This window comes from Dipodomys spectabilis, unplaced genomic scaffold (genome assembly GCF_019054845.1).
Source record: "Dipodomys spectabilis isolate Male_0828 unplaced genomic scaffold, ASM1905484v1 ptg000024l, whole genome shotgun sequence".
In the NCBI taxonomy this organism is placed as follows: Eukaryota; Metazoa; Chordata; class Mammalia; order Rodentia; family Heteromyidae; genus Dipodomys; species Dipodomys spectabilis.
This window is the reverse complement of record NW_024870701.1, coordinates 31,697,176-31,715,756: the sequence shown is the minus strand read 5'-3', so window position 1 is coordinate 31,715,756 and position 18,581 is coordinate 31,697,176. Positions and strand designations below refer to the sequence as shown.

At 36.6% G+C, this 18,581-nt stretch overlaps 1 protein-coding gene across 2 annotated transcripts in view; it reads right to left on the bottom strand.

The window, feature by feature from the left end:
* Wdr7 (WD repeat domain 7) overlaps positions 1–18,581 on the bottom strand; it is a 286,867-nt gene that overhangs the window by 260,166 nt on the left and 8,120 nt on the right. Inside the window, exons 2-9 of one of the 2 annotated variants that reach the window (XM_042675086.1) lie at positions 15,665–15,842; positions 14,513–14,619; positions 12,209–12,287; positions 9,932–10,106; positions 4,214–4,290; positions 2,925–3,044; positions 581–726; positions 150–252 (exon numbers count right to left, since the gene is read on the bottom strand). In XM_042675086.1, coding sequence (XP_042531020.1) covers positions 150–252; positions 581–726; positions 2,925–3,044; positions 4,214–4,290; positions 9,932–10,106; positions 12,209–12,287; positions 14,513–14,619; positions 15,665–15,823 — 966 coding nt within the window. In that variant the 5' untranslated portion in view covers positions 15,824–15,842. The remainder of the gene's footprint in view (positions 1–149; positions 253–580; positions 727–2,924; positions 3,045–4,213; positions 4,291–9,931; positions 10,107–12,208; positions 12,288–14,512; positions 14,620–15,664; positions 15,843–18,581) is intronic. The other variant, XM_042675087.1, reaches the window with a different exon arrangement.

The following is an 18,581-nucleotide window of genomic DNA, read 5'->3' as shown; positions in this document are numbered from 1 at the left end:
CAAGCAAAATTTAAAATGTGCTTATAACTGACCAAATCAAGATGTTTGACATCTAAGTGCCTTGAATTATACTGAATCTTTCAAATTATTAACTACAAGTCACCAATTAATTTAGTTATCAATTATAAATGATACCTGAAGAGTTTTACCTCTTTATCTTTTCTATCCAAGAGGCTATGTTGTACTGGAGGAATTAAATTTTCAACTGCTTTTCCCACATCACTACGAAACGAATCACTAGCAGGAAGGCAACTGAAATGAAAAAATAAAATAAAATCCACTTAAAATACCAGCAAGGCATAGCTCAGCATTCCATATGATGATAAGGGTTTTGTTTTACAATGATTTTCATTAATACTGGCAGTAAACAAAGTAATGTTATAAAAACAGTACCCTTCAAATAAGAATCTACCTCATTTTTTTTGAGATTACACTGGGATATAAATCTACCTTAAGACACTCTGAAATGTTTTGCCTTAAGTTTTATACCACATACATTTTCACATCTTCAGATTTGTACCCGACGTTCTGAATCCTTTTTTTTTTTAATTAAAATACTAACTTCTGATCCATTGCATACCTGGCAGGAAGTTTGTAAATATAGCTTTGCCCATTTTCAGTCCAAATGATCACTTTATCAGCTGACACAAAGTCCCCTCCAGTCCATGTCTGTCCATTTTCACTAGGACCTGAACATAACAGGGAATAGTCTCCAGCATCAAATACCTATAAGAAATAAGAATTCCATGGTGTTATATGACACAGCCATGTTTTAACTGATAAAATTCTGAAAATAAATTTAACAAATTCAGGCATGCTGGACACCAGTAGCTTGTGCCTATAATCTGAGTTACTCAGAAGACTGAGGTCTAGAAGATCATGGTTCAAGCCAGCCCAGGCAGAAAAGTCTATGAGAGTTTATCTCCAATTAATCACTAAAAAGCTAGACTGCAGATACAGCTCAAACGACAGAGCACCAGCCAAGCAAGCCCAAGAAAGCACCAAGGCCCTGAATTAAAACCCAGTACTTGGCCAGATGCTAGTGGCTCATGTCTATAATTCTAGCTATTCAGGAGGATGAGATCTGAGGATCATGGTTCAAATTCAGCCCCAGCAGGAATTTCTATGAGACTCTTATCTCCAATTAACCACCAGAAAACCAAAAGTCACACTGTGGTTCAAAATGGTAGAGCACTAGCCTTGAGGAAAAAGGTGCTCAGGGACAGGGCCCAGGCCCCTGTCCAAAACCAACGAGAAAAAAAAAAAAAAGAAAGGTACTTAATAGATTCAATGCCACTAGTTAACATTTTTTTAGGGGGTTCTAGAATGTACTGGAGTTTGAACCCTTGGCCTTGTAAGCTCAGAGCTGGTGTTCTACCACTTTTTGGCTTTTGCTGGTTAGTTGAAAATGAAAGTATCTTGGTTGTCTGCCCAGGCTAGCTTCCAAGGGTAATTCTCAAATTTAAGCCTTTTCAGATTTCAGCCTCCTGAAATCTGATTATAAGCAAAAGCCAGTGGGACCTGGCTAGTTAATACTATTTACATTTAAAAAGAAATGTTTCACCAGCCAGGCACCAATGGCTCATGTCTGTAATCCTAGCTACTCAGGAGGCTGAGATCTGAGGATCATTGTTCAAAGCTAACCCCCAGCAGGAAAGTCTATGAGACTCTTATCTCCAATAAACCACCAGAAAACCAGAAGTGGCACTGTGGCTCAAATGGTAGAGCACTAGCCTTGGGCTGAAGAGCTGAAGGATGGTATCCAGGCCCAGATTTCAAGCCCCACAAAAAGGGAAGGGGAGGGGAGGGGAGGGGAGGGAAGGGAAGGGAAGGGAGAAGAGAGAGAGAGAGAGGGAGAGGGAAAGAGGGAGGGAGGGAAGGAGGGAAGGAGGGAGGAAGGAAGGAAGGAAAAGAAAAGTTTCCATACTTGCACCAGCAACTGAAGCTAATTACACTTAAGGTATATCAAACTTTACAAAGTACCTCTAAAATCATTACCTCATTTGGCCCTTAGAATCACTACAGGTGATCTGTAGACTATACTTTATAAATAAGGGTTACATCACTTGCAAAATGTCATAAGCCAAATAAATGACAGAGATAAGTCTAAAAATGCTAGGTTTTAGAATTCCTAGCAGAATTGTTTTTTCTACCACTTTCAATATTTAATTTAAGAATATTCTAAATTGTTAGAACTTTTGCCCAGGAGGAATGAGAATTCTTCATTCCAGAGTTTTTATTTTTCTTTTAAGAAAAAAAATGAAATTGTTCATGCAAAAGCCTTAAAATTAAGAAGTCCTAGATGAAGTTAGCATGATTTGTTACTGCATGAATTGGTATGTAGTATTAGCCATACAATAATAGCCTAAAACAGTCTAAGAACAAATAATGGAGACCTGAATCTAGCTCTACTAACTATCAAATCAAATTATAAACCTATGGAAGTTAAAGCAACTCAGAGGTGCTAAGTTAAGTCGTCTTAAAGTCCTGATCCATAAAATATATCTATTGCATCACCATGTGAAGTTTCAGTGCAATTTTTATACAGGATTAAATAACTAGCTCCTAAGTGACATAAAAGACTTCCTCAACAATAAGAAGCCAGGAAAATAAAATGTCAATTGATATTAGTAATACCCTACAAAAAAATGTTCAGCTTGAAGATCTTTACTACCAGTATTGACATTGTACAAAAGAACTAAAGCAGTAACAAAAAGTAGAACTTGAGCTCAATAAAATATAGTAACTAAATTATTCCATGAACCCAAATAAATACAGCTAAGTCCCAACTCTTCAAAACATATCAAAGCTAGACATAAGTATTTGTACCAAGCACATCCTTATGATTGTTTTTGGAAGTCTGATAAGTGAACATCTTGAAGGATAAAAGCACAACTACTTACTTATATAGTCAGGCAACTTACCCTCCAATATTTGGAGCACACAACCAAAAGTGACCTTTGTGTGAATGCACAAAAAGAGATGCTTTGGCAATTCTGACAATAAATTGGTTTAGATTCTTCCTCAAATATTGGCTCAGTGTCCTGAAAAGGGAGATTTGTAAACTTTCAGGAATAGTTTGTCAGTTAAAACTACTACACAATAATAAAGACACCAGCATGAAATAAAAGCACATTTGCACGTTCATTCTTTCAGCTCCTCTAGTAAGAGCCATAGGAAGAAAAAGAACAAAAATACACATCAAAACAGTTGAGCACAAATGCCTTTGCTTCAGCTGAGATTTAGTTCTGGATTCATGTCAGAGTGTTATCTCTGTGGCAATGGCAAATGGTAAAATTTTTCACTGAGGCTAATTTCTGAGGTTATATGTGTGTTAGTTAAAAGAAAAAACCAATCAGCTCCCCTAGTTTCTTCCAAAGTCTATGCCTAACCTGTCCCACGCAGCACAGAAAAGAATGAGCATTACCAGAAAATCATCTTCCTTCCTTTAAAACATGACAAAGAATTCTAGCCCAAAGAACTGAGATACCAGACTAAAAATGGTTTTTGTACCTTTTGTACATTGTGGTTTGAATATAAAATGTTCCCTACTGGCTCAAGTGTAGATGGTGCCACTATTTTGGAAGGCTCTGGAAACTTCAGGAGGTGGGGCTCTTGAACAGAAAGTATGTCACTAGGAGTCTGACTTTGAGGTTATATGTAGTCCCCTCAGCCTCTGCTTCCAGCAGACATGAAACAAATAGCCTCTTTCACTGCACATGCCCACCACGACACTTTATCTCACTGGAGAGTCCATAATTGATGGAGTCAACAACTATGGACTGAAGTCTCAATTCATGAGTCAAAATAAATCCTTTCTCCTTTAAGTTGTTCATATGAGGCATTTGGTTATAGTGATACAAAATTACTTTAATGTAAGTGGTTTGCTTTATTCTGCTCCCTTAAGTGACTATCTTTTAACATTTAAACAACAGTGGTGGAAAAGTTGCTCTCTTTTGTGTTCTTCTACTTTGTATCCTGTGTATTGTTTGCTTTTTCCTATCCTTGATGGACCCGATGTCTCCAATCAAGATAAAAACACAAATTCACTCATACAGACAGCACACTAGGGATCTTTACACAATGTCTATAAAACTACTGAGATGGAAGAGGTTTTTCCTTTGCCTTTGCCTTTAAGAAAAGAAAGGAAAGGAGACATCATTACTTAAACCTAAGACGACAAAAGGAAAAAAAAAAGACTCATTTGTCTTACCTGCATGCCACTCATTTCAGAGGTAACAATCCACACCTTCAATATGCCTGTCACAGAGAGTGCCACCACTGTGTCTTCTAAACCAAGAAGGGACAGAGAGCCATGTTACAAATACAGTACTCTTTCTCTGTAAAGACTAAGGTGACCTGCTCCAATGAAATTAAGCAATAATATGTTTTACAATGAGCAGATTTTGAAGCACTGGCTAATAAGGAGCATCAATAATCTGGAATGGAAATAAAATTGTTTCTGGCTATTTGTTTTTGGTTTCTTTAATATCTATTCAATAAATTTCATGTTAATTTCAAGTGTTCTTTATTTTTTTTCAGTGCCAGTACCGGGGCTTGAACTCAGGACCCTGTGCTCTCCCTCAGCTTTCTTACTCAAAGCTGGTATTTATCACTTGATTCACAGCTTCACTTTTGGCTCTTTGGTGATTGCAGATTTGTAGATTGTAAGATCCCTATTTCATATGGCATTCTGCCCCCATAGAAATCTAAAAGTGTTTGAAGAGCTTCTGGACTGCAAACATGTGAAGGCTCTTAGAAAGCAGCACACCCAGGGAGGGCCTGAAACACCAACTTCTCTTCCCCTACACCATGCCCTCTGCATCTCTTTCCCCCATCCGTTGTAATAATCCAAATAATGAAGTGTTTCCCTAAATTCTGAGAGCTACTGCAGCAAGTTAACTGAAGCTGAAGAGGAGGTTATGGGACTCCCATTTGTAGGTGGTCAGTCAGAAGTACAAGGAAAACAATCTGAGACTTGCTACTGGTATCAATACTTGGGAGAGAAGACAGCTCCGAGCACTTAGCACTCAACCTGCAGCCAATGCTATGTCCAGGCAGAGAACGTGAAAACTGAATTGGATTAGAGGTTGTTAGGTTGATATGTGTTATAGGACTGATTGCTTGGGTGTAAATGGGGCTATACCTTTTGAGGTCTTCTATGTTGACTGCTGTGTTTAGAAAAAACAGGGAATAAAGTCAAACAAAGCAGAAGAAACAAGCTCAAGACCATAATTCTACCTACTCAAGAAGCTGAGATCTAAAGGATCATAGTCCAATGCCAGCTCAAGCATAAAAGTTCCACTAGACTTCATCTCAAAAAAAAAAAAAAATCAAGCAAGGAGGCATAGCTCAAGTGACAAAGCACCAGGTAACAAGCACTAGGGCCCTGAGTTCAAACCCCAAGATTTTAAAAAGGGTGGGAAGGGAGTGGAATCACTTTTTTTCCCTATGAAGTGGGATATAAAACTTCAATTCATAAACTTCTGGACATGAACCAATCACAACACAATGGAAACAAATGTGAGCTCTGAGAGAATGTGGGTCAAAAGGGAGGGAAGATGGCCAGGAACCAGAGCTTTACATATGAAATCCAAGCTAGGTAGGAGGCTGAGATCTAGAGGATCATGGTTTGAGGCCAGCCTGTGCAGAAAAATTTGCTAGACTACATTTCCAAAGCAGGATTGGAAGTATGGCTGACTTGTTAGTTTTCCAACCAAGTCAACATGAGTTCAAAATCCAGTTTTGCCAAAAATAATAAAAATCAAAATCTCCTCTTTCTTCATTAATTAATGAACTATAGATAACTTACCTACCCCAAATTCATTGTGTTTATATAAAGCAAATACAAAGGAATAACAATAGTACTTCCCTAATTGTTATAAAAATTATAACACAGTACATACCAAATCTTCAATAAAGGGTGTATACTATTTTTTAAAATTGGTTGGTACAGTGTGGTGCCTCAGGCTTGTAATTCTAGCTACTCAAGAGGAGAAAATTGGGAATTCATGGTTTAAAGCCAGCTGGGGCAGAAAGTTCTCAAGATTCCATCTCAACCAGCAGCTGAGAGCAGTGCCAAGTACCTGTCATCCCCAGAACCAGAGGAAGCACAAGTAGGAGGATCACAGCCAAGACCAGCCTGGACATTCAATGACACTCTACCCTGGAAATAACCAAAACCAAAAAAGGGGCTGGACGCATGTAGCCCAAGTGATAATGCATCTTCCTAGCAATCACAAGGCCCTACATTCAATCTCAAACACCATTAAAAAAAAGAAAAAGAATTGTTTGTATATTTAAATAATAACCTGATCATATTGCATACAGTGGTTCCCCAAAGCATGGAAGGCACTGAACTCACTTATTACCATATATCCAGGATCTCTGTACAGAGACACTATAATAACATACCAATATACCTAAAACTCTCCAATATCCATGGACTAGGAAAAGGTAAATGCAGATTAAAAATTAAATGCTTATAACACTGTAACTGATTAACATCTAGAATTACATGGTCAGAAAAAAATGTTCATTAACGTTCTATGCCATTGAGACCATAACGTGGTTTAATGTATATAGTGACAGCAGAAAAAAGTAAAAATCATGTAACTGTTTGGTCACAAAAATAATCCTTTTTTAAAGAAATCATTTATTATAACTAAGATTGGAGGTAATATACTAACAAGAAGCTCCTTGTTGCCTGAAAAATTAGTATGAATCATTATTTTCACTGCCAGACTCAAGAATAAAGCAATAATTCACCATTATGTATTACAAAACCTCTGTGAGAAGGTCCTGCATCACAGAAACTCAGGTAGTTTTTTTTTACCAGCCATTTCCCAATTATATTTGATGACAGATCCCTCCTTTTTTACACTAATAACTATTAATGCACTTCAAAACCAATACTTTGCAGAACTACATGGGAAATGTGGTGATATATTCTGCCTGCAGCCACTGCTTTAGGCTGTTAGAAAAATCTAACTGGTACATTCCCACCCACAGACTATTCATTATCTAGTGGGAGCCAGCAAGCTACAGCTCATAGGGCAACTCTAGCTCATAGGGCAGAAACACTGCCTATTTTTGAAAATAAAGTTTTATTAGAACCCCATCACTTTTGTGAGACAATAGCAAAGTTGAGCAGTTGAAACACTGACTGCTTGGCCTGCAGAACGTGAAACACTCAGTATCTGGTCCTCCACAATTCAAAGTTGCCAACCATTGATCGAACAGTAAAACCCAAATAGTCTTAGTTGGCAGCATCCATCTTGACCTGCCCTTCCCAGTTTCACCAGACTTATAACCTGCCACTATGCCTTTCACACTTCTTGCCACAGAAGATAACCTTTAGGTTCAGACACACACCTAGACTATTTGTAATGGAGGCAGACTATTTACTCTGCCAGACATTGATCCCCATGTAGGCCAGACCTCTATTTGCTCTATCAGATGTTGATCCACATGTCTGCCAAACTTCTCTCCATCTTCCAAAACTTAGGTTAGCCTTCATCTGATCTGAGCAATCTTCCCACCTCCCTCAAGCCCCTTTTCTGTATCTGTGCTCTACTGTTTCTCTACCTGGCCACACTTTGCATACTGAATTGTTGTTTGTATATCATCCTCCCTTATTAAATATTGGTTATCTTAACTAGTTCAATCCCTTGCACCTCAAAGATAATGGGTAAATAACAGTTTTTTTTCATGGCTACTGACTAAAAGCTATACGCTAGTTTCCACCCTTATATGGTAACAAAGGAAAGCTGCCACAGAGCTGAAGGCAGTCCCTTCATAGTAAGCTGTAGAACACTGTAGCTAAAGTAACAGCTCTAAGCTCTACTGGCCACCAGTCAGCTTACTCCATTCTAAGACAAAGAGAACACCCTGATAAGCCTGATTAGCCCCTCATCTCTGTAAGAAATGCCAACAGCACCTACCATACTGGGTCATGTGAAAACAAATCCTATATAACCGCTCAACGTGCTTCCTCATGCTCAAAGTGAATAGTAATGGTGATAGTGATGATGGTAGTTACCCATCAATCTTTATAGAAAATCACATAACCATGAAACCACTAGGGAGAAAAAGTGGCTTATAAGAATATACATTCAATCAAAAAAAAAAAAAAAAAGAACCTCGGGGAAGGGAGGGAGGGAGGGGATGGTAGGGAAAACAATGGAGGGGGTAACAATGTTCAAGAGGAAGTGTACTCATAACCTCACTCATGTAACTGTAACCCTCTGTATAGTAGCTTTACAATAAAAAAATAAAATAAAAAAAAAAAAATAAAAAAAAAAAAAAAAAAAGAAGTTTTAAGAGGAAAATTTTGAAACAGATTGGTCATCATTTCAAACCATACAAAATCAAGGCAGTTACAGGATGACTTTTAGCTAATGAAAGATATATTTCAATTCACATCATATAATGCAAGCTTATATAATGTGTTTGCTCCAAACTGGTTGGAAGATATCCACTTGATGGTATAATCGCTAATAGGCTATTTGAAGGAATCAGTGAATCGTGGTAGTGCTTATGATTAGAGCCTTCTGTGGTGACTGAGGGCTAATGACTCAGATTAGCAGACATCTCGTTCTAAAATTATATTTATGAATCTTGCCACTATGATGCAGGAGTAGAATATAAGATCCAACACAAAAGGCTCTAGACCTGCCAACAAGTTCAAATTTGTCTTTTGATTATCTTATGTCTATGACTTTTACCTTTCTAAAATGTTCATAAGGATAAGTTTGGTCTCATCTTTGCTCTTTTTTTTTTTTTTTGCATTTAATAGCTGTGTAGTGATGGTATTTCAGAAAAACAGGGTATTATTCTGAGGCTTAAGTATTCTACTCAGTTCATGACCCAATCTCTTCAAAAATGCATTAAAACTTGCAGCTTTCTCCCTCATTTAAGAATTTTTATTAAGCTTCTTTCATATGCCAGGTACTGAAAAGTGCAGAAAGATGAACTAGGATTCCTGTCTTACTAAAGCTTATCAAATGGGTAACCCTATTGTTAGATTGTCAAGAAACTTCTGGAACCTGAAGAACAATATTAGAAAATATTAACTGGTGTGCTTAGGTAAGCTTGATTTATTTTAAAATAGTTTTTAAAATATATGTGTGTTAATTTTTAATAAGCCCTTTGCCCATTTTACACTATCTTTTTATAACTAAAGAAAACTTCTTAAAAATTAAATCCAATTTGTTCTCTCACACTAATTGATAAATGTATTGTTTCCAAAAATATGAAACTACCTTCATTTTTGTCCTTCATTTGGTTCATGATAAATTTGTTTTTCTACTGGCTAATAATGATACTGATGGCTAAAATCAATAAACATGAAAAGCAAAAAAAAAAAAAAAAAAAAAAAAAAAAAAAAAAAAGAATATACATTCAATGCTGAACATTAATTACTGCTCTTTCCCTAATAATTTTACATTTGCTCTCATGGTTGTTATTGAAAGGTTCCAATAGAAATGAAATAAAAGGTAATAATATCTAGTGTTGTCGAGTATATGCCAGGCATTAACAGAAACTTGCATTAAATTTATTCTCCTCCCTTTTCATTTTCTCCCTAAGAAATGGAGACACTACTATACCTCTTAACAAGTGACAAAAGCAGACTCCATAGCTTCAGACTCTATAGCTTCACCGATAGATTCTCTCACCACACCCCTAAAGGTTACAATATGCGTCCTCACTTCAGAAAGTCACCTACAAAGGCTAAATTTGCTCACTGCAATAAATAAATAAATTTTAATTCAAAGACTCCTTTATAAAGGTGGCGCCAGACCATAACTTATTAGCACTACTCTTGAATATAAGAATTAAAAAGTATTAATTTTGACCAGTTATATAACATCACAATAAATTAAACAGGAAATCATGGTGTTAAAGTTCGTAAAGGGTATTATAAACTGACCTTGGGTCCGGTGGGATCGAATAATACTCATGGAGCTAATCCAGTCAGGTGATATCTTTGAGACTAAGGAGTACAACACCTCAAGGCTGGTAGCATCCACAACGAGTATTTCAGGATAATGTCCATGGCATAAAAGCCTTCCTTCACGCTGATTTCCAACAGAGAACTGGTAGAACTAAATTCATATGAAGAGGAAAAAGATTTTTAAAAGTTTTAGTTTAGTTACCTGATTAATATGCATTCATCAAGCATACTGTAATATTCTCCTAAATGCTAAATTCCTCTAGTACTAATTTCATAATATGCACTATATGACATATACAACATGTGTACAAAACATATGTCAAGTTATGCTAATACTTTCAACTGTAACAAAAAATATTATTTTCCTAATATCCCCTCTTGGCAACTATTTTAGGAAAGAATTCATAAGTCTCCTTTATATACATCTCTAGAATATAAAACAGGATCGTTTTTATGTATGTGTGCTGGTCCTGGGACTTTCTTGCCTAGGCTGGCTTTGAACCACAGTCTTCAGACCTCAGCCTCTTGGATAACTAGGATTACAGACATGAGCACCAGTGCCCAACTTGAAGCAGTTCTTAATAGAGAGTGCATGAGAGAGTCATGAAAGACATATATCACACTAATCACTACCTCCCTGCAAACATTTTCCTTTATTTATCACATCTGGGTTAGCACAGATTTTTCTTTCCTGACAAATTACACTATTAGTCTAAGTAGTGAGGCAGCATTACATAAGAGCATAGTCCCTAGAACCAGCCAGACCTGACTCAGGAAATGACTCACTGTGAGACAAGTAAGGTCATTTAATTTTTCTAGGTCATGGTATCCTTACATATAAGATGATATAATTCTGTTTAATTTGTAAAGATATAGGGGAAGACTAAATGAAACACAAGAAATGCCTACAAAGTATTTTCTCAATAAATATGGGCTCTCTTCATTTCCCTTTCCAACTTAACTGCTCATATTTTATATACTTCATAATTTCCCAACACAGTAAAAAAAAGTAAAATGAAGCAGAGAGAATTGGACAATTATACAAAGATAAGAAAAAATGTGTATCTGAAAGTATAAACTACAAATAAAATACTCTATGCATTAAGCCACACATGTAAAGAGCTGGAAAGTCTTGTTTTAAAAAATGAGCCCAGGGGCTGGAGGTTTAGCCCAGTGGAAGGGCGCCCGCCCGGCGTGTGCAAGGCCCTGGGTTCAGTCCTCAGCCCTGGAAAAAAAAAAAAAAAAAAAGCTACAAAAGATGAGCCCAAAAGGTAACTGTATGATCATGAAAAAAGATTGGCTCTAAAAAATGAGCTAGGCTGGGAAAGTGGCTCAGTGGTAGAACGCTTGCCTTGCATGCATGAGGCCCTGGGTTCGATTCCTCAGCACCACATAAGTAAAAAGAAAAAAGCCGGAAGTGGCGCTGTGGCTCAAGTGGTAGAGCGCTAGCCTTGAGCTGAAGAGCTGAGGGACAGTGCCCAGGCCTGGAGTTCAGGTCCTACTACCGGACCCAAAAAAAAAAAAAGGGCTGATCTGCATCAATCATAAGGGACTCATAACAGCTTTGGCAGGAAATAATTGTATTCTTTTGGATCTCGTGCACTTATTTAAGAGGTAAAGGAGCTATGCTAGAATGTGTATATGCAGTGTCCCCCACAGGCCCATGTGTTGAAGGCTTGGTGGCACGAGGCACTATTGGGAGGGGTGGATCCTATAGGAGGTGGCCCTACTGAGCGGCTTTAGGTCATCACAGGTAGGCCTTTGAACAGATACTAATCACTCCTCTTCCCCCACCTCTGCTTTCTGGCTGTAAGGCAAGCAGTCTTACTCTGCCATGTGCTCCCCACCACTGTCTTCCAGCACTCCATCAGAAGCTTAGAAGCAGCAGGCTTGTTTGATCATGGACTGAAATTCTAAAACAGTGAGTGAAATAAATGTCTTCTCTTCAAAATTTATTATCTCAGTTATTTGTTATAATAATGGAAAACTGTCTAATACAAGCTCTAATCTGAGAAACTACAGAAACTCCAAACCACAGAGGTGGCTTCTCCATTAGTCTCCCCAATTTTATTTCCCTTACCAACTTTAAATTTACCTTATGAAGTATACTTTCACTATTAATCTAGTTTTCGTATCCAGTCACCCCTTCTCACTATTTTTCACATAAAAACACAAATCTAATGCTTTGAAACATGTTTTAAGTCTACCTTTGTAGTAAACTGTGCTAACTTAGCTACAAAAGTAGATACTAACCTGTATGCCAGTATGTGTGCAAGCTAATTTTGTAAATTCAATACATCGGCCATCATTCACATCCCACAGGCACATCTCCCTATAAAACAAAATAATAGCTAGCTTTGAATCCAATTGCCAAACGCATTGTTCAATATGTGACAGTGATTTAAAATTAATCTTCCTTTAAAGTTAATATATTACAGAAAAGTAGCAAATTTATTATTCCTACTGGTCAAAATTTGGAATTCTCTCACCTACCATCCTAACCCCATCCTAACCTCCAGAATGTCTATTCCCCTACCTCAATCCACATCTGGATGTCTTTCTGGTTCCTTTTTGGTTGGTGGAATCCTGTGAGTAGATCTGACCAGGACTAATGAGAGACCCTCCAGAACTCTCTTTGTCATCAACCTCTGTTTCAGATATTGACTCTTTTAGACAACAGTTGCTCCCTCATCCCAAACCCCAAAGTAAGGATGATAAAATGAAGCAGAGCAAAGCCTCCAAGAAATATACAAGAGTAAAAAGAAAAAAAGAAACTTTTAAACTACTGAAATTTATCATTTGTTATCAATGCAGCTTGAAATGTAGTAATGTAAAAAAAATTAAAGTTAAAGTCAAAGAAATTCCAAACACTTACAATTTAAAAATACTCCACTATGATTCTGGATTTATTACAGTTTTACTAAGTACATATAAAAAAACCTTATATATCAAAGTGAAGATAAGACATTGAAAATAGAAATGTCAATATAACATGTCTTTTGAAGAAATAAGATTCATTTAACAGAATAATAATAAAATTCAATTAATACTGGGTAAATGCGAGAGAAGTGGTGACATTGTCCAAAAGGAAACGTACTCTTTACCTGACCTATGTAAGTGTAACCTCTCTAGGGGCTGGGAAGGTGGCTCAGTGGTAGAGCGCTTGCCTTGCATGCATGAGGCCCAGGGCTCGATTCCTCAGCACCACATAAGCAAAAAGATAAAAGCCGGAAATGGCGCTGTGGCTTAACTGGTAGAGCGCTAGCCTTGAGCTGAAGAGCTGAGGGACACACCCAGGCCAAGTTCATGCCCTACAACCGGACCCCCTCCCCCGCAAAAAAAAAAAAAGTGTAACCTCTTTATATATTACCTTCATAATAATAAAAAATTTAATGCAAATTACTAGAAATTTCAAGGGATTGCCTAAAGATATTGTATTTTACTTCTCACATGACACAAGTGTTTTTCAAAGAACACTCAATTTAAAACAAGAATTCTAGTATGTTTTTTTCCTTTAACAAAGCAAATACAACATTTTTACCTGCTATTGTCTCTTCCCTTTCTAAAGAATCATATGAGGTTCTCTTCAAATACAAAATTACAAGAAAAGAGAAAACAATGTCTTATATACTTTTCAAGTTCTCCAACCTGCTTAAATAGTATATTATATGAATACACAACTTTCCAAATACCAAAAATATTTTTAAAAACTTCCTCACAATCTGGATCCTATAGCTACTGACCTGCCTCTCCAAAGGAAAGCAACACTATGAGACTTAGGAACAAAATCCACTATAATCATTTATTAACACACATAAATATAATTGTACAAACTTCCACAGAGCTTCATCTCCCAAATTTATACCAGCTTAGCCTCATTCAGGATTTTTTGTAATATCAAAGATGTCTGAAAATTCAATAAAAATATCGTAAGGATTAATGATCCTGGTTTAACTTTTATGTAGTCCTAGTATTCTCAAGGTAAAAAAAGAAATAATCATAAATCATAACAATATTACAAGACTGCTTTACATTTATAGCCTTAAAACCATAATTGTGAATGGAAGAAGTACCCCAAGAGAAAAAGAGGAAAGAAAAAGTGCCCTCTTTAAAAATAGTGTTACCATTTATAAAAACATAGGAAAGGAAGAAGATACTATCATATCATAATACATAAAAACATGTAATTTTTTTATTTTTTATTTTATTTTATTTTTTGTGAACACACTGTACAGAGGGGTTACAATTACATGGGCAGGATAATGCGTACATTTCTTATCAAGCATTGCAGCCTCCTCCTTTGTTTACCCTTCACATCCCTTCCCAGCCTCCCCCCCAACCCCCCTACCCAATCCTCCCTACCCCCACCCCAACCCCCCCACCCCCCCCACACCAACGTTGTAAAGCTCGTTTTCGACATGACTTGTACTTCTCATTGTTGCAACAGGTCCACCTGTATCCTTAAATGACTTGAAAAACATGTAATTTTTAACTGTCAAAAAAAATTTTAAGAGAAATGACCTGCATGCCTCAAAATAAAACCGGGAAAACACTTACCCACTTGCAGATGCACTGACAATATATTGTTTGTCACTAGAAGAACAAGCTTTAGACAAACAAGTGATTGAAGCTGTATGACCAAACAACAGTGCTCGAGGATTAACCTAGAAGTAAAAAAAAAAAGTGGCATAAATACAAAATAAAAAATATACCGTGTGTGTGTTAAATACACCTTTTAATTCATAATCACGTTAAATACTCAAAATTTAACAGACATAGTAGGCCTGAAAAAGCAATTGCTCAGAACACTAAAACCTAAGAACAGACAGTTAACTCTGACCCACTTAATGTTCACAATCACACTACCAACTAGTCCTGATGCTGAAATTGAAACAAGAAGAAATGACATTACCAATATCACAGAGAGGACAGTGCCAGTATTCACTAATATATTCCTAAGCACTATCTATTTAGTATTCTGGGAAAATACGTTAAGAATTTGATTAATGTATAAAAAATAGTAATCAATACAACAAAACTTACACTTTATAAAAACTTTTGCTACCCTCAAAACATTTACTCTAGAAAATATAAATGTTTTAACCTGTTTTTTTGTATCTCTTTGGAGACATTTTCAGTATGAGTTATAATATTTTGATATATCTTACATGAAACCTGGGATAATATTAAATGTGAAAGTTGCCAAAAGCCAGCAGACATTAATAATTCTAATGAATAAGATAGCCAATCTGCATACTATCAATTTTAATCAAAACATGTTTTGCAGAACATAAGAGTTTAAATTATTCCAGGACTATTTAATTTTCCATAAAATAGCTACTTATATTTAAAATGTACAGCAGGGCTGGGAAGGTGGCTCAGTGGTAGAGTGCTTGCTTTGCATGCATGAGGCCCTGCGTTCGATTCCTCAGCACCACATGAGCAAAAAAAAAAAAATCTAAAATGTACAGCAGGGCTGGGAAGGTGGCTCAGTGGTAGAGTGCTTGCTTTGCATGCATGAGGCCCTGGGTATGATTCCTCAACACCACATAAGCAGAAAAAACCTGAAGGGGTGCTTTGGCTCAAGTGGTAGAGTGCTAGCCTTAAGCTGAAGAGCTGAGGGACAGCGCCCATGCCCAGAGTTCCGGCCCCACAACTGGCAAAATAGGTAAATAAATAAAATATACAGCAAACATTTCAAATACTCACTTCTAATTCTACTGAAAGGTCCCAAAGACATATCTGTCCATCATGGCATCCTGTTACAAGCGTGGTCCCATCATCAGTTAAAAGTACTGTTGAGATACAATGTGTTGGTGCTTTTCGGCCCCAAAGAACAATGGGTAGAACAAGGCTGTTTCCTGCCATTGTGTTTTCAAACCTGAAACTTTTAAGGTAATAATGTCAGATGTCACATTTCCTTCTAAAGCAATTTGTATGTCATTATAATGAAGACAACAAATACAATATGAAAATAAGCGTATTTTCCTAGTAGTAAATTTTAACCACTTAAAAACCTTTTCATTCCAAAAAAAAAAAAAGACTAATTTGTTGTATCTACTTCCAGATTCATGTACCTAAAAACTTAAGACACCTGTGGACTTTAGCTTGGTGCCTCCATTTGTGTACTATAAAAAGTTCCATGTAGGGCTGGGAAGGTGGCTCAGTGGTAGAGCGCTTGCCTTGCATGCATGAGGCCCTGAGTTCGATTCCTCAGCACCACATAAGCAAAAAGCCGGAAGTGGCGCTGTGGCTCAAGTGGTAGAATGCTAGCCTTGAGCTGAAGAGCTGAGGGACAGCGCCCAGGCCCAGAGTTCAGGCCCCACGACCGGACCCAAAAAACAAAACAAAACAAAACAAAAAAAAGTTCCATGTACTCTAGTCTCTACCTTCAAACAAACTTCATTTAAGGATGAATCACATCATGAAACACAGATGTCAACCATCTTTTTAATTGCTACCACATGGCAGAACTTTCCAATATCCTAAAGAGAACAACCTACAAAAAAAACGAGAGAAAAGATGTTTTGACATTGCCCATTGATAGCTATTCTCTCTATACCCAATCATTTGATATAGGGTATAGAGTGCTGGTTTGACACTGCTGATTATAATTCATTTGTCCTTAACTGTTCACTTTTTCCTGGTATAGTCTACCTCCTCAATTATCCTTTCTACATTCCCTCTTTTCTTCTATCCAGATACATGGAGACCTAGAAGGCCCTAAAAAATTCAAAAGACAAAGGAAAATCTTTTACTTTCCTTTGTCCCTAAGATGTTTTACCTTAAGTGTGACCTTTGAGGGTTTTGTTTTTCTTTTTGTTTCTTTGCTTTTTTAAAAAAAACTTGGTTATTTATTTTTTCCTTTTTGATTTCCTCTCAAATTTTTATTCAGAAAAAAATTCAAGTATATAAAGTATCCAAAAAACAGTATCAAGTTCTTCATCAAATATACTTTCATACTTCCCTTGTCAATGTATATGTCTACATATATGCTTATTGATGCACAAGTGTACATAAACACACATACATATACACAGAGACTTACAAGTTGAATAATTTGAAAATATTCTATACAAATCATAAAAATTCAGGTCTAAGGACTTTTTGAAATTTTTATTGAGATTAAGATGTCTAAATACTTTTAAATACAGAACTTAAAGATATAGTTTCATATTAATACCATTATCATTATCACAATTATCAGCAACATCGCAATTCAAATTACTTCAACTGTCTACAATATGCTTTTTGTGGTATTTCCCAAGCCTGTAAATTAAAAAAAAAAAAACCTCAAGTTTTATTTCCACCCCCACTTAGGGTACTAAGTGGTTTTGTCGTCCTGTAATTCATATGTTGAACTAACCACTAATGTGACTGTATTTGGAAACTGGGCCTGTAAATAAGTAAGATGCTAAGCTAGTGGGTTCAATGTGCTATGGCTGGTGTTCAGTAGTGAAAGCTTCATGCTTGCTTAGGCTGATATTCTAACACTTGAGCCACATCCACAGCCCTTTTTGGTTTTAATTATTTTTCAGATAGGGCCTTGAGTTTTTTCCCCACAGCCAGCCTCAGATCACAATTTCTTAACTATTCTTCTGATTCAGGTACACCACTGTACACAGCTTGTTTTGTCTGGGCTGCCTTCAAATTGTAGTTCTTCCATGTCTGCTCCAGAGTACCTGAGATTACAAGGAGCTAGTGTCCTTATAAAAAGAAGATATATAAGACCTTTCCTCCCTTTGCCACTTGAACGCAAAGAGAAGAGCTTCGCCAGAAACAAACCTTGGCAAGTCTTGATTTGAAATTTTAGCCTCCAAAACTATGAGATGATAAATTTCTGTTACTTAAGCCACAATGTCTGCAGTATTTTGTTATGGAAGCCCAAACAAATTTGTTGTTATGCCTCTTTAGTTCCAGAACAACAATCATTTTATTTTCTTTCTCATACTAACTTTTTAGAAACCACACAATGCCAATGTTTGTCTAATATTCTGTATTTTTTATTTTTTGTTATAGTCTTCTTAGGATTTAACTTTTTCTCTGGCCTCTGTTTTTTCTATAAACTGAAGATTGAATTAAAAGCATCATTAGGCTCAAGTCACTCTTTTGGCAAGAATATGCCATAGGTGACGTAATTCACATTGCAGTATCATAAAATGCTTGTAATGGCACTTTGTCCTACCATCAGTGACACTACTTTACCCATTTAATCAGGAAACTAGGCACCAAATATTTGCACTGTAACTGTAGTTATTTTCTCCTTTGAAACTATGCATAAGTCATGAAGTGATACTCCGATAAGACCATCCTATTCCACAATATGCTATGTAATACTGGTATCTTAAGCAATTTCTAAAAGCTACAAAAGTATTTTCAAAAATCAAGCATTAGGTCAACCTTATTTTCTCCATATTTGTTTTTCTGTCAAGTGCAAAAGCAAAATATGTTTCTATCCTATACAGTCATTTTCAGAGGAGCATCAATTATCTTGTTCTATGTACCAGGAGTACACTCTGACTGCAGCCTCCAAACCCAACTTTTCTCATGAAAACAGCATACATGAACTAGAATAGGCCTTAGCTACCTAAGTACCAATGGGGAATATGATGAGCAGTGACTACAA